We start from the raw sequence: 20,915 nt of genomic DNA on the forward strand, positions 1-20,915 counted from the left end.
GGGTAGCCGAGCTGCAAATTTGGCGGGGTAGATTATTGACCAGCCTGCACGCGTCGAGCCACCAAGCACCACCTACCGCGACTACCCCAAACAAAACAAAGGTCCAAGGTGGGCAAGTGGCCCGTTGCCCAGCACCTTCCAACGGTCCCCCGCGAAGAAATCCCACCTCCCCTCCCCTGCCAACGCCTGCACCTGCAGTCAACAACAGGCGGGCCCACCCAAGCCGAGTCGCAACATCCACATTCCTTTTGCATCTTGGGACATTGCCGTCGACACCAAATCCGGGCGTCCTATCGAGTGTCGCCGTTGCAGTTGCAGTTGCATCAACCAGCTGTATCCAGGTCGCCGTGCCTGCTGCTCCTCTACGAGACTGACTGACTGCACCTTGTCGCAAATATTTCCCTTGGCTTCTTCTTCTTGTTGTTGTTTTCTTCAACTCGTTCAACTTCAACTCGTCCGTCTTCCTTCCACTTTTCGATACCCAAACAAAACGAGACGAGCCTGTTGGTGTGACCAGGCAACAAAGGACACACCCGACCACCGCCACCATGGACAACGTCAGCTTCGACATCAACGAGGCGCTCAAGCTCTACATGAGCGACCCTGCCACGATCCCCACCGAGCAGGCCGATGCCGCCCTCTTCGACTGCGAGAACGACCCAGAGAGCCTCACCAACGGCGTCATAAACCCAGTCCTCAACCCCATCATCGATGCCGTCGCCGAGAACCCCGACGCCATCACCCGCAGCGCCCACTTCGACTCGCTGCAGTTCCTCCTCAAGTGCGCCCCCATTTCCCTTTCCCCCTCCGAGTCTGCCGCCGTCTACATCTCTGCCTCTGCCTCTGCCTCTGCCTCTGCCGCCTCTGCCCATGCGCTGCAGCACAAGAGCACACGCCTCGTCACAGTCGCAGACACAGGCACAGACACACCCTCTACCCTCCCTACTCCAGAGCAGACCCCAGACCCAGACCTCGACCCAGATCCCGGCCCTGACCCACACCCCGACGTGCATGTGAACAAGGGACATGTTTCTAAGCTCTTCCAACTCTCCAGATACACTCCGTACCTGCCCACACATGCGCTGTCCAAGGTCTTCGATCTCATCACCTCCGGCCTGTCCACCGAGACCGACATCATCCACACCGACCTCGAGTCCGACGAGCAGGACCTCCTGTCGCATCACAAACACCTGCTCGAGATCTACGGCTTCCTGCTGCAATGGACCATCTCCTGCGTCGAGACAAAGGCCGCCGAGAAGTCCTCGACCGCCCCTGCCGCCCGGGGCAGGAAGCCCAAGGGCAAGAAGGCCGCCGCCGACAAGGATGCCAACTGGGACAGCGCTGCCCAGCTGCAGATAGCCCTCGACACCATGTGCAAGGTGCTGCGCCTGAAGCTGGGCAAAATCTTCCTGACCACGTCCGAGCGGGACACCTTCATCGGCCTCATCACGCGTCCCGTCTACCTGATCCTCGAGAGCGAGCAGCGGATCAAGAACACTACCATTCGGATGCACGCCTTCAAGGTCCTGTGCATCGCTGTCAAGCACCACGGACATGGTTATGGTGGGTCATCTCCAGCAACTCGTTGAGGAGGGCAGCCTCACAGCCAGCTAACACTGCGTTCCCCAGCCGCCCAAATCTCCATCGTCCAGAACCTGACCTACTTCGAGCACTTGTCCGAGCCCATGGCCGAGTTCCTACACATCCTGGCAGAACAATACGACTACCCGCAGCTCGGCGAGGAGGTACTGCGTGAGCTCAGTAACAAGGAGTTCAACAGTAATGACACCCGCGGCCCCAAGTCTGTCTCTACCTTCATGGTCAAGCTGTCCGAGCTTGCGCCGAGGCTGGTCATCAAGCAGATGACCATGTTGGCCAAGCAGCTTGACAGCGAGGTACGTCCCGAAGTCCTGGTCCTGCCGGTGCCCTACCCTGAAGCTAACGGGTACAGTCTTATACGCTTCGGTGCGCCCTGGTCGAGGTCTGCGGCAACATGCTCATCTACTTGAGCAAACAAGAAGAGCGGGGAGAGAACTACAAGTCACAGCTGAATGCCTTCTTCGACGTCCTGGAGGAGCGATTCCTCGACATCAACCCCTACTGCCGCTGCAGGGCAATCCAGGTCTACGTGAAGCTGTGCGACCTCCAACAAAAGTTCCCCAAGCGGAGGCAGAGGGCCGCCGAGCTGGCGTGCCGGAGCCTTGAAGACAAGAGCAGCAACGTCAGGAGGAACGCCATCAAGCTGCTGGGATGCCTCATCAAGACCCACCCCTTCACCGTCATGCATGGCCACCAGCTCGCCCGCAAGGACTGGCAGGAGCGCCTCGACAAGGTTGACCAGGAGCTGGATGCCCTCAAGCCCCCGGCCGGGGCCCCTGATATGGACAGTCAGGGCAGGGCCGACGTCACGGTGGACGAACAGCTGCTCGACGAGGCAACACAGGTCGAGCCGTCCCCGCAGAAGAACAACCCCGACGAGATGACCGAGGAAGAGAAGGCCGCTGCGATCCAGAAGGTCCAGGAGGCTGCCGCGACCTCGGAGGCCATCGAGAAGCTCACACTCACCCGACGCTACTATACCGAAGCACTCAAGTTCATCGATGTCCTGCACGAGTCTACTGGTACCGTCTGCCAGCTTCTTGGGTCCAAGAACAAGAGCGAGGTGATCGAGGCAATGGACTACTTCGAGATTGGCGACGCCTATAACATCGAGCAGAACAAGGTGGGCATCCGCCGAATGCTCAGGCTGATCTGGACCAAGGGCAACAGCGACGAAGGAAAGGGCGTCCAGGCACACCTCATCGAGTGCTACAAGCGTCTATTCTTCGAGGCCCCAGACTCTTTCAGCGCCAACGATGCGGCCAACTTCATTGCCCGCAACATGATCAGCTTGACCTTTGGGGCCACGCCGGCAGAGCTGACATCCCTCGAGCAGCTGCTGGCAACCATGATGAAGCAGGGCATGATCCCAGATCTTGTCATCTCGAAGCTCTGGCAGGTCTACGGCGTGCAGAGGCGCGAGATATCCAGGACGCAGAGAAGAGGCGCCATCATCGTGTTGGGCATGTTGGCGACTGCCAACCCCGAGATCGTGGTCAGCGACATGGAAACCATGCTCCGCACTGGCCTTGGGCCGCATGGGCGCGGCGACCTCCAGCTCGCCAAGTACACGTGCATCGCACTCCGCCGCCTCAACCCGATCGGCCGACAGGCTAAGGAGTCTGGCGTCAAGTTCTCGCGGCTTCCGAACCAGCACGCTGTCCTCCAGAAGCTCGCCGCCATCACCGACGTTCCCTCTGAGAACGAGGAGTGGTACGGCGTTGCTGAGCAGGCCATCAATGCGATCTACGCCATCTCCAAGCATCCCGACGTACTCTGTTCCGAGATCATCCGCCACAAGACGAAGGCGGTCTTCAGTGGTCGACCCCGCTCGAACTCCAACGACAGACCTGCATCTAGGGACTCGCAGAAGTCGGCACAGAGCAAACACTCGGCCAAGGTAGAGGGGGAAGAGGGCGACGAGGATATCGAAATGGACGGTGCCGAGGCCACTGTCATGCCCCCGACGCAACAGCCAGCACCACAGCCGGCGGCCACACAGACAGAGGCGGCTTCGAAGCCCAAGCGCGACAACGCAATTGCACTGTCCGAGCTCTTATTCATCGTTGGACACGTCGCCATCAAGCAGATTGTCCATCTTGAGTTGTGCGAGCTGGACTTCAAGCGCCGCAAGCAGGAGAAGGAGAAGGCCGTTGCCGCTGAGAAGGCAGCCGAGGCCGAGTCGCGCCGCAACAGCAGGAACAACCGGGCATCGACCATCGGGACTGTTGCCAACAAGGATGAGCCGGAGGACGAGCTGGACCTCATTGGCGGCACGACCGAGGACGACTTCACCGAGGCCATGCTGCACATCCGTGAACGGGAACTCCTCTACGGCCAGGACTCGCTGCTGTCCGTGTACGGGGGTCTCGTGAGCGAGATTTGCGCAAACAACACCAAGTACAAGGACAAGGGCCTGCAGGCGGCGGCGACGCTGTGCCTGGCCAAGCTGATGTGTGTCAGCGCCGAGTACTGTGAGGCCAACCTGCCCCTGCTCATCACCATCATGGAGCGGTCTCCCGACGCCACGGTGCGGTCCAACGCTGTCATCGCTCTGGGTGATATGGCGGTGTGCTTCAACCACCTCATCGACGAGAACACCGACTTCCTGTACCGCCGACTCGCCGACAAGGATGCCTCGGTCAAGCGCACCTGCCTGATGACCCTGACCTTCCTGATCCTGGCTGGACAGGTCAAGGTGAAGGGCCAGCTGGGCGAGATGGCCAAGTGTATGGAGGACGAAGACAAGCGCATCGCGGACCTGGCCAGGATGTTCTTCACGGAGCTATCCACCAAGGACAACGCCGTGTACAACCACTTTGTCGACATGTTCTCCCTGCTGTCGGCGGAGAAGGCGCTCGCGGAGGAGAGCTTCCGGAGGATCGTCAAGTTCCTGCTTGGCTTCGTGGAGAAGGTAAGCCTCCGATATATATGCCCATAGATCCCGGGTCCCAGACCCCTTTGGGGATGTATCAGCCTGCTAATCGTGTGTTCGCCTTACAGGACAAGCATGCCAAGCAGCTGGCCGACAAGCTGGCGGCCCGCCTTCCGCGGTGCGACACGGAGCGGCAGTGGAACGACGTGGCGTTTGCGCTGGGGTTGCTGCAACACAAGAACGAGGACATCACCAAGCTGGTGTCGGAGGGCTTCAAGGTGGTGCAGGCGGCGGCGTAGCAGGCTGAGCTTCCTTCGCGGTGAGGTCGGGTTGCCGGTGTGGGTCTGTGTGTTTGTGTTGTTGACCAGTGTGTATGTAGCTCATGGGACATGGTCCCAGAGAGGCGGCATTGCGGATAAAGGCCGGGGCGTTTTGGGTTCGTTCCAACACTGGGTTGGTGGGGTGTGGTATTCTCTTTGTGGGTTGGTGGATGATAGATATACTCTATGCGCTTACGAAGTAATGTACCTGACACATGCTGAAGATTCCGTGGGTGTTGGCGGGTGTGACTATTCAGACATTTGCACCATCCTCACCTGTGCATCAATGGGCATTGATGCCCCTGACCAGAGGTTTGGTTGTCCCGTAGCTGTTTGTTCGTCCGGGGGTTATCCCTTAGGAGGTGGTGTGTGATACACCCTCGGTCAGCATTCGAGCATCACGTTACTTTGTTTGTTCTTGTCTTTTGATTTCTTGTCCTTGGCGCACGAGACATGCCATACCATGCCATATCTACATCCAGATCATCTTGCCCCCAAGCCGGCACCCGCACCGAAGAGCGGGTGCTGCTGCTTCCGCTCAACTCATCATCCGCCGCTCAGTGTGGCATGCCATCCCGTGTCTGTCCACCTGCCTCTATCTGTCTATCTGTCCATCCATCCGCTGCCCCAATCCGAAGAGCCTGCCTGACCGGTGACCAGCCTACTTTGACTGCTCCGGGGTGACGGCAAAGGTGGGCTTGACGAACCTGTCGCTGTTGTAGACCTTGAGGGTCTCGCCGCCCATGAGCTGGCGCTCGCGCTGCTGGTCGGCGAGGTAGCGGCGGACCTGGTCGCGGTCCTCCTCGGCCTGCAGGGCGGGGATGAGGTGGATGCGGGCCCACATCTTCTCGCGGGCGAGTTCTCTGTGGGGGGTTTATTTGTGTCAGCATGTGTGTGTGTGTGTGTGTGTGTGGTTCCGAGGGCGAGGGGAGGTGGGTGGAATGACAATATACTCACCGTTGTTCCCTTGCACCCTTGCCGAACAGGTACCATCCGTAGAGCATGACGCCGCCGCTGATGGCGAGCAGGGTGGCGGGCTTGAAGCCTCGTGCGGGCAGGTTGCGCTGTGGTGAGCAATCACAAGTGTCAGCGGGGTGTCTGCAGAGAATCAAGGGTCCAAATCCCGGCCAGTTGCAGTCCTCCTCGTGTGTGTGTGTGTGCGCGCGCGAACGACTCTGCCCAGCCCAGGCCAGCCCAGCCCAGCCTCTCAGAGAGGGAGGACAGAACGGCGTGACGGTGAGCTGGGCCATCCACAGGTGTGCCTCTCTTCTGCCAACATCTCCCTCCATTGGAACCGTGTCGTCCGTCCGACATGTTCGCCAGTTCTGCCCTACCCCCCTCATGGGCACCACACCACCCTCCTCAGGAAAACGGCCCCCCGTCCCGGGCTAATGCCCGCCCCAAGTTCCTGGGCGTCTTCACACGCTCCATTGGCCCGTTCACCCAGCAGTAGTCGACATCGTCATCCCGTTGGCCCCGTGGCCCTCGATCTCAACAGCCCTTCTTGTCGTCGTCGTCGGAGGTGCACGGTGGGCAATTCGGGGGGAGAAAAGAGTCCTTCTCACCTTGTACTGGACGGCGTCGTACCCGCCCACGGGGGGCATGTCCTGAGGCATGGTGGGCTGTTTGTTGTTGCTGCTGCTGCTGCTGCTGCTGTGGACTGCTTCTTCTGTGTCGGTCGATGCGCCGACCTATAATCTCGGGGTGTGTGCTGCTTGCTCCCTTCGGTCGCTGGGGGCGTGGTCTTCGCGGCGGGGGGTCAATTGAACGGGAGGTGCGTGCCCCGGTCGTGACTTCGAGGTGGTGTTGTCTGGTCTGGAATGGATTGGATGGATGTTCGACTTCGGCGCGGGTGCGATGCGGCTCCCAGCTTGCCTCGCCTTGCCTTGGCTTGCCTGCCCTGCAACGGGGTAGGTCCACTGCGGCACTGCTTGCTTGTATTCCACCGGGCTGGATTGGCCAGAGCTTGTCTGCTGGGGGAGGTGGGGTCTGCTTACGTCATCCATCTCAACCTCGGGCATGTACTTTGTACCGTACTCGCATCAGTGCACGGAGTGCTATGAGGGTCTACAGTACCTAGGTACCTACCTACCTACCTAGGTAGGTAGGTAGGTATGTTAAGATTGCTAGTCACTGTCCATGATATATATCTGTGTACTGCTGCCAGTGTTTTACAGTAGATTTTGAATTCATTGGCTAATCAAGTATCGCTAGTGAGAAAAGAAGAACCCCTTCCAGAAATACAATCCAGTGAGTGGCCGCCCTCCAACACATCTCCAGTTGCTGGATCGGGCGGTTCGTTTCGACGACGGGCGGGTGAGGATAATAAGGACAATGAGGATGATGAGGGCAATGAGGACGTCGACGACGAACACCACCACTACGGCGACGGGGGCGTGCGCCGCCCCTGCTTCAGCTTCTCGTCCAGCTTCTTGTTGAACGTGTCAGAGTTGTACTTTGAGCACCAGGGCACCTAGCCCTTCTCCGCGAGCTGCTCCTGCTCCTCCTTCTCCAGCTCTGCCTCCAGCTCCGCCTCGTCGATCTCGAAATCATCCAGGTCGTCGTCGTTGCCGTTGCCTTCCCCACCCCCACCCCCGCCCGTCTCCAGGAGGTCCACCTCCTCCTCGTCTTCGCCCTCCTCGCCCCCGTTCGCCCCCGTGCCTGTGCCATGGCCTCCTTGCAGCGCGGGCTCGGGCTCGGGCTCGTACGAGGACCGCAGCTTGCTGGCCCCTTGTGACCGTGATATCTTGAGCTTTTTCGACAGCGCCGAGCCGCTGCTCCCCACGTCGCTCTCGCTGTCGTCGCCCACGTCTCCGTCGCCGTGTTTTCGCTTGGAGCCCGGTGATGTGCCGTTGACTGCTGCCTCCCTCCTGGCCACGGCCGCCTTCGACCCAGCCTCGCTCACACTCTCTGACGTCGTGCTCTTGTTGTCTCCGAGCTCAGAGTCCGACTGACCGCCCTCTTCTTCTGACTTTCCTTCGTCGTCGTCATCGTCGTCGTCGTCCCCGTCATCCCCGTCGTCCTCCTCCATAAACGCGGCCAGCTCCTCGTCGGCCTCGTTGAAGTCGAACGTCTTGAGCTCGTCGATGGGGCTGCGCGGGTCCAGCTCGTCCTCCTCGTCGGCGCTGTCGAGCTCGTCTGGCTCGGCCACGCCGTTCTGCATCGCCGTGTCCATCGACACGGGGCCTGGGCCGCCGTCGCCCTTGCCAGGCAGCACCAGCGGGGCCAGGCCCCCCCGGTCCGCAGGGTGCAGGTCCAGCAGGTACGGCGTCTCGTCCAGCTCCTCCCACTGGCTTATCGAGTCCTGCAGCCAGTTCTGGTTGACGATCTTGATGGTCGGTATCCTGACCGCCTCGCGCACCTTGGCCGTCCGCGGCCGCAGGAGGCTGACCACCAGGTGCGTGATGCCCGGGTGTATGCGGTCCTCCAGGATGGCGCCAAAACTCTTGACCTGCAGCGCGATCTCGTGGTTCCACTTGTCCACGTTGTTGGGCACGATGCCGCTGAGCACGATGCGCGTGCCGCGCAGCACCTCGTGCTTGAGCTCGTCCAGCACCGCACCCACGTCCGGTATCGAGGGGCTGTTCTCGCGGCTCTCGTAGGCCTCGTAGTACTTCTCGTGAAGGTTCTTGAGGTGTCGCTCGAGGTAAATGAGCTCGGCATCGTCGTCGAGGAGGACGTGGTGTCGCTGGTGCGGCGGGGTAACCTGCCCGCTCCCGACGGTCTCGTTCTCGGCGCTGGCCTTCTCGGCCTCCTGGTCGTCCTTGTCGAGCTTCTCCTGCATGTGCAGCAGGGGGCGGTCGGCCAGCTGCTTCTCCAGCAGCCGTTCTTGCTCGCTCTGCGCTTTTAGCAGCGCGACATCATCGGCACTGCTGGCGTCCGCGGGAGGGGCCGTTGTCTTTGCTGCTTCTGCTGCCGCCGCCGCCGCCGCCGCCGCCGCCGCCGCAGCCGTTGCTGCATCTCCCTCGGCGGGATCCGGCTTCGCCTCGCCGTTCGGGGGTGTCGCCCCGGGGACGGCGTCCGGGGCAGGGGCGAGGTCTGGCCTCTTTGGCAGGAAGCTCGAGTTGATGTCGCCGGTGCCCTTGAAGAAGTCGTAGGGCACGACCTTGATCAGGTTGCGGCGGTTGTTTGGCCAGACGTCGGCACGGTCGTCGATGACGACGACCATGTTGGTGGAGACGGGGAAGAGGCGCTGCAGGCTCTTGGCGGTCATGTTGCCGTTCTCGTCGCGGCTGATGATGCGGTCGCCAAAGAGCTTCTTGTCCGGGTCGACGATCTTGGCGATGTTCATGGCGTAGGCGCGGGTGCCCATGGTGTAGACGTGCAGCTCGTAGAGCTTCGAGATGTTTGTCAGGAACTGTCGCAGGTTGGGGCGCATCTTGATGTAGTAGGAGCAGCCGCTGGCCAGGCCGCGGGGCCCGTCGTCGTTGAGCTGGAAGCTCTGGACGTCCCTGACGGCGTCGTGGTTTGGGTTGGAGGGGTCGTTCTGCCACTCACCGACGGTGGGGTCGATGCAGGCGTGGATGATGGTCTGGTCGAGGTCGACGACGAGGCTGAGCTTGCGGTGCTCGAGCAGGCGCTTCTGCTGCAGCAGCTCGGTCTCGGCGGCGCGGTCGAGGCTGACGGTCAGCTTGACGTTGTCGTGGATCATCTGGACGGGGGCGCGGGCGGTGTCGAGCTGGGTGGTGTAGAAGTCGATCTCGTCGGTGGGCTTGCCGCAGATGAGGCACATGCCGCCGTACTGGCTCTCGTGGATGCACGTCTCCTCGATGCGCACGCAGTTGCGGCTGCGGGGGATGACCTGGCCGACCTTGATATCCCAGGACTTGAGGGTGCCGTTGGTGGGGCAGGGCCACGAGGCGAAGCCGGTCTGCTCCTCGTTGCGGATGTCGCCGGTGATCTGGTCGCCGAACTCCATCTTGTACTTGTAGGAGAACTCCATGGCATTGGAGCCCTTCCTGACCTCATCGCCGGGCTGGTAGATCAGCCTGGTGATGGTGATGGGATACCGCAGGTGAGGCCCCAGGGGGAACTCGGTTACGGAACCCATCTTGAAGGATGGGGGGGGGGGAGGTGGGAGGTGGTTTGGGCAGAATCTAGACCAGGATGAGAAGGATTAGCCAAGCTGGTGGGGGCAGAGCACGAGGGCGTATATACAGAGGTAGGTATTGATTGGTGCACGCAGAAGCAGAGGGAGGTGGGGAGAGCTCACAGAGCAGTGTCAGCTATCGAGACAGGCTGGCCGCCTCTAGCTGGACAAGATGTGGTCGCGCTGGATGGAGGATGGAGATGGACAGGCAGCGATTGAGCTTCCCATGGCCGACAGAATTGGCGGAGGTGTGGTGGTCGATTGCTCGAGGGATTGGGCGCTCTCGAGGGCTGCAAAGGTCGAGGTCCAGCTAGCAAGGTGTCAGGTTGTTGTTGTTGTTGTTATTGTTGTGCAGATGCAGGATGGTGACTCTCTGGGGGTGTGAAAAAGTTGGTGATCACAAGGTGGTTAGAGTTGCAGGAGATGGGTCGAGGGAACAAAGTGCTAGTGCAGTGCAGTTGCTGTGCGGTGCGATGCGCATGCGCGGCACTGCTGCGATATGCGACTGGGATGGGGTTCAAGGTCGGGAGAGCTTGGGCCACCGGCACACACACACCAACACACCGTCTCCGTAACTCAAGACTGAGACCGACACTCGGGGGAGTGGAGCGTGGACAACGGGTTAGAGGAAAGTGTACCTCGAACGGTGGCTGGCCAGGCTGGACGGGAGACGTTTTAAAGGTGTGGCGCCCTGACCCCAACTTGTACCTGATCCGTTTCGAGGAGGTACCTGGGCACCTGACCCCAAAGCAGAGAGTCAAGAAGCTCCCTGCTTAGCGTCGGCAGCTAGCCGTGACAGGCCAATGAGGAGGCGGGCTGGCAGGGCGAGAAGTGGGGAACGGTGCCGACTGCCTCAAGCTGCAAAAGAGCTGGTTCGTTTGTTGGTTTGCGCTGCTCACTGCACTGGCACTTCTTTCTGCTCACACTCTTGTATTACGGACAAGGAGGGACGGGACTTGTCCAAAAGTTTCATGTGAGGGTGTGTTGATGGGCGGGGTGGTGATGGCGTGAAATGGGTTCGGGTCAACTGGTATGCTCAAGTTTCCAACGAGTGGGAGTGGTTGGGCCTTGAGACGAGGATCAGACTGGCTGTCTTGACTGGCTGTTAGCTGGCTGTTTCTGTGCCGTGTTCGACTCGGAAACAGGTTGATTCTGGGCAGATGAGATGCGATGTGTGCAGCAGCCCTGTGCGACGCCGCCCAGTATGCAGCTTCATGCACAAACATGCACACAGGCATCGGATACTGAATGAGGCTCTGCTCACCTGCTGGCTCGTGATGGATATCAGAAATGTGGTCCTTGCAAGTGGTCTGTCGCATCCAACAAGTGCCACGTCGGAATGCTAGCCGAACAAGCTGGAACCCGGCCTGGCTCGCTTCTCAGATGCTGGTTTCCAAGGTTCTTCCACGGTTCTTGTTATCAGGGCAGCTTCGACACTAGAACAGCTTCTGGTGTTAGTTGAATTGAGGTGGATCTAATTCTGGGCAGGTACGATAAGATATAGATATACATACATTCGTTGGGTAAGTAAGTATCTCTGCCTCTAGACAATCTGGGAGTAGTCGATTTACATCGAGCGCGTACCTATCATTTCGCCTCCAGCGAAATGCGAGCGAGAATTGGAGGCGGGAGACTGGCGCCCTTTTGTACTTTGGTACCTTGGCCCGAGACCCTCTTTTTCCGGAGCTTGCCTCGCGTGCATTGTGCGTGCGTGCATTCATGGGCCCTGCACCGAACAGTCAGACAGTCAGCGACGAGGCCCCTTATTACCGTTTGCGGGGTTTCTCCAGCCTGTGGTTCAGCGTGCCCCAGGTGCTGCTTATCTTGGCCCACATAGACAGTACCGTCTATCTATATTGTCAACTGGTGTTGATACCTAGGTACCATTCATCATGCGGATTGGCAGAATTCACACATCTCAGCCTTAAATCCTGTTGATCGCATCATCTCCTCATAGACATTGCACATGCAGCCAGGCACGGTTGTCCAAGCGTCTCCTCACCCCTCTCACTCATTATAGTTTTCACACATTACCGGTATGCTCTTCACTGCCATTACTTTCGTCCACTCCACTGGCATAGGGCTTAGATGCAGCCATGGTATTCATTCAGTTTGTATCTCCCCGTGGGCCATGGCCATGATGACCTCCCCCCCGGCATGGTGGGCTGACAATGTTGCACTGCTCTCTTTGTTGCTCCACCGTCTCCTGACATTCGCCTCCAACAACCACCCAGGCTAGCCCTTTTGACCACACTGCATGTTCGCGTGTTTGCTCATTGCCAGCCCTCCTACTACTCCCCCAACACATCACCACCAGCACGCTGCTCCTCTTCTGTGTGTGTTGTGTCGTGCCTTTTGGCGAACGGGATGGATTTGGTAGCAGCTCAGACTGTGTAGTCTAATTAGTACTTACTCACTCACCCCGCCCCAGTCACTCCCGTAGATATATCAGAGCACATTAACTAGCAGCACTCACTTGAATCACACCCGCCACTCGCAACCATGGCACACACGAGTCCGCAAGTGTCCAGAGTCACGTTGCACGCCGTGACATTGGCCGCCGAGCCGTATGCATTCTTGCTGCCAACCGTGACACCCGCGTCGTCGTAGCAGGTCAGGGCCTGTCTGGTGCATATCGCCTGGCACACCCCGTAGGTCAGCTCGTCGAACCTGGCCCCGGCTGCGAGGGCCGTAGCCACGGTCATGGCAGTGATGAGGATCCCGGTGGGCTGCATCGTGTAGGTGGTTTTCTCTTTTACTGTGTGTGTGGGGGGTTTGAAATGTCTTGGTGGCTTTGATAGAGTCCTGCTAGAGCGAGATCGGTGGTTATCTTCAAGAATGCTGTGGTGTTGACTGATGACGACCACCAATTGTATAAGTAGTAGTAGGAGCGACATTGACAGCATATTATATCTGGGTGAATCTACACAATTATGGACCCAGCGGACTTTGAGGTCCTTTCAGGCTATGATTGGGCTCTGTGGGCTGTGGAAGGCGGTCAGGTTGAATGCAGGTTGCCGACAACACATGCAGCCCATGATACTTTGCCAGCTTGCAATCTTTATCTTCCTGGAGAGACTGAAAGCCCATCAAGCCAATGGATGTATCGCCTTTTCAGTGACTGATGGAATAATAAATGACGTGTTTTCGTTGCAGATCACGCTCCATTGATGCCAGCACGCTCAGGGCTGGGAACTCAGATCTTGTTGGACAGGTCAGTTACAGTTCTCTGTCGCCTGGGCTGGTTATCTCCCGTAATGATATTACACATCTTTATTCAACGTTGGATCAAGCAATATCGACCAAGTCTCACCGCAACCTCCAGTGGCGACGTGTATGTGACTGTTGACATGTAGATCCGCCGTGTCTCAAAGCCTTATGCGGGTAACAAAGGATACTTCTAATTATGTAGTCACAGAATGTGATTGCCTGTAGATGGCTAGTACTCATGCAAGGTCATGCAAAGCCACATCGAACGGTCACTTCCGTCAACATTCAGAAGGAACGGCAAACCCATTCACTCTCGGCTACTACCCAGAGCCCTTGACAGCGTCTTGCCCAAGGTCTGTCTGCCTCTCTTCGCGAAACCACCCCAAATGACACACTGGTCCGCGCCACCAGATGGCAAACGGTCGGCATAGGGTATTACGGCAAGATTTGGCGACTAGGGGAACATCGCATTGCTGTCCAATTGAATTTTCAGAAAGTTTGAACGAAGCCCCTGCGGCACCCTGTCATCCATCATCACTTCGTCCACATCCTACGCCGTGTGTGTCAACAAGATTCCAAAGCACCTCGTACAGAGCAGTCGCCACATACCGTGGCCAGGTTGAGCCCCCCGCGGAGCCAATAAGGGCATTCATCGATTCAATGGTGAGCAATGTAGTCTTCAGGCCGGGATATATAGCACTAAGACCTGGGCCCAACAGGCTGGCCGGTCGTGGCCCAATCGGCAGTGGTGTAATATTCTCGTTGTCTCCTGTATCGCTATATTTGACCCGCAGTGCAGTTGGCACGAAGTCCGAGTACCGGTCGTTCAAGACAGCCCGTCATTCCCGGCAAGGATTTCAGAGGTGGCTGGCAGGCCTGCCGACCCGGACACAACTACGCCGTGTATGAACTCGTTCAATAACACTGTTGGCTCCAAGACCGAGTCTCGTTTCCGCATGCCGCCGACGTTCAAGACACCCATAGACAGCCGTAGGCTCCATCATCAGCCAGAGTAGTCAATGTCGCGCTTTTACCGGTGTGCCAAAGTGGATTATGATCTCGACCGGGTACCGAAGTCGCCGCCTCGCTAACCCTTGTCGTTGTTTGAAAAATGGAAGTCCACTGCGGCCTCGTCTAAATCTAGCATGGGAATGACAACAAGACTTGTTGATGGTATAGAACGTATGCATTGGTGTAACGGATTTATTCACATAGCTTTTCCAGTCGGCGGTGGCGGGGGAATGCGGATAGGAAAGGATCATCGAGGGAAATGTTGCCATACCTAGGCTCATAGCCTTGCTGTTGGTCTTCTCACCATTCGTGGCCCGTATTGGACTGGTAGCACTCGGACGGAGGCGCTGTCTTGCCAATACGGGATGAGATGTCACGCGTAGGATGCGCAAAGACAGCCGTTAATTGTGCTAGTGGGAAGCCACTAAGAAGATGCTTTCTATATGTTATTGTACGACTAATTTCCCAACTAATAACTACATCTGGAGGAAAACCAGCGTGGCTGCAACTCATAAAAGTGTCCTGCTCCGGGAATCAGAAGAACGAGCCCCATTGCTCAGGACACTGCTGCTTTAGCCTGATAGTTTCAGTTCAACCTTGCAGGACGGCGTTGCTTGCATGTGATTTCATCACAGGCAGTGCCTGAAACAGCTGCAAAAAAAGTTCGGCCAGGGGATCAAATAACGGAAGGAGTGGATCTCACAGTATACCTACCTAGGTAGGTACATAATGGCGTCGTGTGGTGGGTGCCATGAGCGGTGCGTAACCAGGTATGCCTTCCCGAGCATTCTATCAGCTACTCCAGGAGAAGGGGCAGTATATTTACCACTCGATCCAGGCTAAGCCGTGGCTAAGAGCCTTTTGAAGGCTTCGTTTCTTGTACGGCTTAAAGTAGAAAGAGGTGTGGTAGACGGGTTATTGAGAAGGAGCGGAGTGGAAGCAAGGAGCTTACCACCTGGGCAACAGCGACTCCTCAGTCCCACCATACGCCTTATTGATAAGGCTTTCAAAGAAAGCTTCCAGGCTGCTGCTTCTGCCTCAGCCAAATATAAAGTCAACATTGAACCCCACGCTCTCTGGATGGTGAATCCCGAGGTCAACCAACACCTCTGAAGACAACGTTGAACAAACCTTGGAAGCCACACAAACGAGACGAAAGCCATCACAGGACTCCTCAACAACAAATTTGACCATCAAGATGCAGCCGAAAAAGACCATCATTGCAGCCCTGTCGCTCGCCACCGCCGCCACCGCCGGTCCGATAGGATACGGTATTTGCCAAGCAGGCTGCGCGGCAGTGGTGACTGCTTGCTACGCTGGGGCTGGCTTCACATTTGGCACGGTTGTTGCGGCTGCGGGTGCGCCGGCAGCAATCATCGCGTGCAACACGGCCTTTGGAACTTGCCAGTCCGCGTGTGCCGCCGTTGCACTGCTCCCCACACCCTGAATGCGAACGCTATCGGTGCTGCCAGTCGCCCGGGCGGCCTGGGAGGGACTCGACTCGACTCGACTCGACTCGACTTCTACGACTCATCAGCTCAGGCTACGTTGGCAAAGACACACTATCTCTCTGGGAATCAGACATCAGGAGTTGCGAGTCTGATAGTGGAAATTTTTCATGGGAGAACAAGATGTCTTTTTTTTTGGAGGGGGGAGGGGAATGCAGATGTGGATGAATGACGAGGCAACCTTGGAACTTAGATGCGACGTCGGTTGGGGGTGGGGGTAAACTGTATGCCAGGGTTAGGGTCTAGCACCCCGGGGCAGCTTCCCACTCACCCCAGAATGGCTCAGCTCAATTCAATCATGAGCGGCGACTGAGCATCAACATTGCACTCTCTTACATAAAACTAATTGACAGGGCTTCGCCCTTCATAACCATCAGCCTTGAAGTCATTTGAAATTATTTGTGTGGGCAGCCTTGCTCTTTCTCTTGTCGCAAAAATCTCTGAGGCACATGCGAGCTCGCGGCGACATTTGCCCTGCCATCAGCCATGGCAGCCTCGGACGAGGCCCGGCAGGCCCAGCCCAACTTTCATCATCCTTACTCGCCTTATGACGTCCAAATCGAGTTCATGAAAGCAGCATACGATGTGCTCGAGCGCGGTGACGGCCAAGTCGGCATTCTCGAGAGCCCAACGGGCACGGGCAAATCCTTGTCGCTCATCTGCGCGTCAATGACCTGGTTGAGAGACTTCAAAAGACGCGCCTTTGAGGCTTCTGTACAGATCAACCCCAACGACGCCGAGGGAGAACCGGATTGGATCATCGAGCAGATGCTGCGACGTAAGAGAAACGAGCTGGTGGCAAAGTGGGAGGATCGTGAGGCTCGACTCGAGGCTGTGCGCAGGAAAGAAAAGGCAACTGAAGACCGTGCGAACAAGCGGCGCAGAGTCGACAGGCCGGTCATCTCTAAAAGAGCAGAAGATGAAGAAGAAGCCGAGTTTCTGATTGACGATTGGGAAGAGGGTGGTTCTGTTGGCGCATCTGCAACCTCGGATGATAAAGATGGCTTTGGCGGCTTGAGCAAGGAGACCAGAGCTCTGCTGCAAAAGATTGGGATGGGGGAAGCGAAAAAGATGGAAGCTAACGATGATGAGACTCCTGAGGAGGAGATCAAGGTATGCACATGTGCTCCCTGCCGCACAATACCGTATCTCGCCAGTCACTAATCGATCCTTCAGATTTACTACACCTCGAGGACCCACTCTCAACTGACGCAGTTCATCTCGGAGCTGCGTCGTCCTACTTTCTCCTCGTCCCTGCCAGACCATTTGACGAGTAAGAAGAATGACACATCGACAGACGACGAACCGGTGAAACAGATCCCACTATCATCGCGGCAGCAGCTCTGCATCAACTCGGCAGTTTCAAGGCTCGGATCCGTGGCTGCCATCAACGACAGATGCAGCGAGCTGCAGAAACCACAGTCAAAGGATAAATGTCCCTACATTCCAAGCTCCGAGAATCTCGCCCAGACGCATCAGTTCCGCGACGCCGCCTTGGCAACCATTCCTGACATCGAGGACCTTCATGAACTGGGAAAGACTCACCACGTGTGTCCCTACTATGCATCACGATCTGCAATACCCATGGCAGAGATTGTGACTTTGCCGTACCCATTGCTGCTCCAGGCGAGTGCCCGGGAGGCTTTGGGAATTAAATTGGAGGGGAATATTGTGATTATTGACGAGGCACATAATATCATGGACGCTGTGGCAAATGTCCATGCCGCAGATATCCGGCTGAGCGATCTGCAGAGGGGGCGGAAGATGTTGGGAGTCTACTTCAAGAGGTTTGGGAAGAAGCTCAAGGGCGAGAACAGGATCATGGTGGCGCAGGTCGTGAAGGTCATTGACGGGCTGACCGAGTGGTCGACCGCAGCCTTGTCGGCCAAAGTGAGTCTTCTCTACCTGACGCCATTTGTTGGTTCTCGTGACTGATAACTATCCTCAGAGTGAGCACGGAATTGTCGACCCAAATTCCCTTCTCAAGAGCAAAGGCATTGATCAGATCAACATGTTCAAGCTGATCAAGTACATACAAGAATCTAAGCTTGCCTTCAAGGTGGAAAGCTACGCAGCCCACATCCAGCAGCCCGAAGGCCCGAGCAACACAGCCAAACCGCCTCCCTCAAATCCTGTACTTCATTCTCTTACCTCGTTCATCATCGCCCTCACCAACCCTGCCGATGAGGGCCGCATATTCTACGAGAAAACCACGAGCCCCTCGGATATTAAACTCTCGTACCTGCTGCTTTCACCGACACACGCATTCTCATCCATCGCAACATCAGCCCGGGCAATCATCCTTGCCGGCGGGACAATGTCACCGTTCGAGGACTACAAAAACCACCTCTTTCCCTATTTGTTGCCCGAAAGAATCACCACCCTCAGCTGTGGGCATGTGATACCTGATTCGAATCTCTGTGTTTGGACACTGGCATCTACTCGGCCCAGAAAGACGCTGCAAGGTACTGCCACGACGGATACAACAAGCGGCTTGTTCGAGTTTAGCTTCCAGAAGCGGAGTGACAAGGGCACAATTAACAGACTTGGACTAGCCTTGCTGAACATTTGCTCGATAGTACCAGACGGTGTGGTAGTTTTCTTCCCTAGCTACGGGTACCTCGACGAGGTAATCGAGGTTTGGAAAGCCCCGCCAGGGACTGAGGGCGGAAAGCCGCTGTGGGAAAGGCTTCAAGATAAAAAAGCTCTTTTTAGAGAAAGCAAAGGTGGGTCGAGCGAGGAGGTGTTGGCGGCATACACCGAGGCAATATTGGGAGCCGGCCAGACAACCGACCGCAAGCAAGCCAGGGGCGCACTGCTTCTGAGCGTCGTTGGCGGCAAGATGTCCGAGGGCATCAACTTCTCAGACCGCCTGGGTCGATGCGTCGTAATCATCGGTCTCCCATACCCCAACATCAACAGCCCCGAGTGGAAGGCCCGGATTGAGTACCTCGAGTCATCCACTATTGCCCGGCTCACAGCCGCCTCGCCGTCATTATCAAAGGCCCAGGCGTCGCAGGAGGCGAAGCAGGTCGCCCGGGACTTTTACGAAAACGCCTGTCTCCGCGCAGTCAACCAGAGTATTGGACGAGCCATACGGCACAAGGCTGATTATGCGGCTATCGTGCTTGTTGATCGCCGATTCGAGACGGAGCGCATCCGTAGTAAATTGCCTGGGTGGATTAAGGGACGACTGGTGCGTGACGCAGAGTCGCAAGGTCTGCAGGGGCTGATGGGCTGCTTGAACATGTTTTTTAAGGACAAGAGAGCGGCGAAAGAATGATTGGGCCCTGCCACATCCCTATTGTAGATATTAGCCGCAATGTGAGTGACTGATGTGCGGATTTGCATTTATTATAAACATACTTGATATTAAGCTTTAGCTATATTATATTTTTCCTTTATACTATATAACTATCTTTTTATTTAATTATTTATTTCTTTTTTAATTTAAAGCTTATATATAAAGTCTTTAATAGCTTTATATATATCCTTATATTTTTTTATAAAGGAACTTTAAAATCTTTTTTTATTTTTATTATATTCTTTTATATTATTAAGAAATTAATAGTTATTAATAATAAAAATATAGATTTAAAAGAATAAATTTATTATAAACTATTTATATTTTTTAATTTTACTATTAAATTAAAAGTAAATAGTTAGGTTTTAAAAAATAAAATATAATATATTTTTAAAAATTAACTTAATTAAGTTTATTATATAAACTATTTTATAATAATTTTATAATTTATATTTATAATACTATTTATTATTAAAAATACTTTTTATATTAATATATTAAATTATAACTAATTAATTTAAGTTTATATTATTAACTTTAATATAAATTAATTTATTAAAGGTTAAAATTATTATAAACTATAAACTACTTAATTTTAATACTATTAAATATTATATATAAGGTTACTATATAACTTAAGTTTTTAAGTTAGTAAAAAAGTAAGAATAAAGTTATTATTTCCTTAAAGAATATATATAGATTTTAACTTTATTTTATAAATAAATACTTATTTATTAACTCTATAAATAAAACTATTTAAAAGTAATTACTTAACTTATTATATTTTAAATTAAAAGATAATTAAGTAAGGTAATTATATTTTATTATTATATATAATATTTAAGTTTATAATTTTAATAGTTTTTAAAAGAAAAATAGTTTTTAATAATTAAATTTATAATTATATAAAAATAGATTTTTATTTTAAAAAAGTTATTAATATTTAAAATAGTTAATATATTTTTAAAAAGTTAAAGGATTATAAACTTAATTTAAAGGAAATTAAAATTTATAAAAATTTTAAACTTAAACTTAAAGGCTTTCTTTTAAATTTAATTTTTTAAAGGAAAAATATTAAAAAGCTTAAAAGAGATTTAAATAAAGTTAAATAAAGTTAAATAAAGTTAAATAAAGTTAAATAAAGTTAAATAAAGTTAAATAAAGTTATAATAATATAATATATTTAAATAAAACTAATTATAAAATTATAATTATAAATCTTTTAACTTTATATTTAAAAGGGAATAAATTTATTATACTTTTTTATTTTTATAAATTATTTTTAATTTTTTTAAAAGTTTTAATATTTAATTATAAAAGTTTTAAAAGTAATATATTATAAATTGTTTTTATTTTAATTTCTTTTAAAATTAATAATTATATATTTAAATAAATATTATAATATTTATTTAATAAAAGTTTTATTAATATATATATATATATATATAATTAAATATTTAAAATTAAAATTTAATTATTAATTTATTTAATAAATTTTAATTTTAAAATAAAAGTTTTTATTATAATTAATTTAAATTAAACTTATTTAAATAGTTTATTATATTTTAATTAATATTTTACTTTATTTATTATAAACTATTTATATTTTTAATTTTATTATTAAATAAAAGTAAATAGTTATAATTTTAAAGGAATAAAATATAATATATTTTTAAAGATTAGTTTAATTAAATTTATTATATAAAACTTTTATAATAACTTTATAATTATTTATAATATTATTTATTATTAAAAATATATTTTTATATTAATATATTAAATTCTATTTAATTAGTTTAATATAATATTATTAGTTTTAATATAAATTAATATATTAAAATTAAAGTTATTATAAATTATAAGTTAATTTAATATTAATAAATATTATATATAAATATTAAATTTATTATATAACTTAAGTCTTATAAATATAAATTAGTTAAAATAAATAAAAATAAAGTTATTATTCCTTTAATTAAAGTTTTAACTTTATTTAAAT

At 52.7% G+C, this 20,915-nt stretch overlaps 6 protein-coding genes across 6 annotated transcripts; 3 read left to right on the plus strand and 3 right to left on the minus strand.

Moving 5' to 3' along the window:
- The first annotated feature begins 110 nt into the window (after window positions 1-110).
- Window positions 111-5,217, plus strand: KVR01_013586 (condensin subunit YCS4). Its single transcript, XM_044794828.1, has 5 exons — window positions 111-781; window positions 1,055-1,563; window positions 1,630-1,895; window positions 1,952-4,513; window positions 4,603-5,217. Exons 1-5 carry the CDS (start codon window positions 549-551, stop codon window positions 4,771-4,773), a joined length of 3,741 nt encoding a protein of 1,246 aa, XP_044637361.1. The 5' UTR covers window positions 111-548; the 3' UTR covers window positions 4,774-5,217.
- A 4-nt stretch (window positions 5,218-5,221) lies between these two features.
- Window positions 5,222-6,705, minus strand: KVR01_013589 (uncharacterized protein). Its single transcript, XM_044787227.1, has 3 exons — window positions 6,360-6,705; window positions 5,752-5,858; window positions 5,222-5,657 (listed from the first exon to the last, which is right to left on the minus strand). Exons 1-3 carry the CDS (start codon window positions 6,408-6,410, stop codon window positions 5,456-5,458), a joined length of 360 nt encoding a protein of 119 aa, XP_044637364.1. The 5' UTR covers window positions 6,411-6,705; the 3' UTR covers window positions 5,222-5,455.
- A 256-nt stretch (window positions 6,706-6,961) lies between these two features.
- Window positions 6,962-11,460, minus strand: KVR01_013622 (protein serine/threonine phosphatase). Its single transcript, XM_044792788.1, has 4 exons — window positions 11,398-11,460; window positions 11,148-11,319; window positions 10,007-10,976; window positions 6,962-9,890 (listed from the first exon to the last, which is right to left on the minus strand). The coding sequence occupies exon 4, from the start codon at window positions 9,842-9,844 to the stop codon at window positions 7,268-7,270; it is 2,577 nt and encodes an 858-aa protein (XP_044637397.1). The 5' UTR covers window positions 9,845-9,890; window positions 10,007-10,976; window positions 11,148-11,319; window positions 11,398-11,460; the 3' UTR covers window positions 6,962-7,267.
- An 885-nt stretch (window positions 11,461-12,345) lies between these two features.
- KVR01_013659 (uncharacterized protein) lies at window positions 12,346-12,618 on the minus strand (the record flags this gene model as incomplete). Its single annotated transcript, XM_044794099.1, has 1 exon — window positions 12,346-12,618. One exon carries the CDS (start codon window positions 12,616-12,618, stop codon window positions 12,346-12,348), a length of 273 nt encoding a protein of 90 aa, XP_044637434.1.
- A 2,684-nt stretch (window positions 12,619-15,302) lies between these two features.
- Window positions 15,303-15,780, plus strand: KVR01_013629 (uncharacterized protein; the record flags this gene model as incomplete). The annotated part of the gene is made up of 2 exons (XM_044787365.1): window positions 15,303-15,449; window positions 15,577-15,780. The coding sequence occupies 2 exons, from the start codon at window positions 15,303-15,305 to the stop codon at window positions 15,778-15,780; spliced, it is 351 nt and encodes a 116-aa protein (XP_044637404.1).
- Window positions 15,781-15,950: 170 nt separating this feature from the next.
- Window positions 15,951-18,895, plus strand: KVR01_013614 (DNA helicase; the record flags this gene model as incomplete). The annotated part of the gene is made up of 3 exons (XM_044787826.1): window positions 15,951-16,725; window positions 16,789-17,502; window positions 17,561-18,895. The coding sequence occupies exons 1-3, from the start codon at window positions 16,099-16,101 to the stop codon at window positions 18,893-18,895; spliced, it is 2,676 nt and encodes an 891-aa protein (XP_044637389.1). The 5' UTR covers window positions 15,951-16,098.
- Window positions 18,896-20,915: the final 2,020 nt, after the last annotated feature.

Source organism: Diaporthe batatas (genome assembly GCF_019321695.1).
Source record: "Diaporthe batatas strain CRI 302-4 chromosome Unknown Contig00029, whole genome shotgun sequence".
Lineage (NCBI taxonomy): Eukaryota > Fungi > Ascomycota > Sordariomycetes > Diaporthales > Diaporthaceae > Diaporthe > Diaporthe batatas.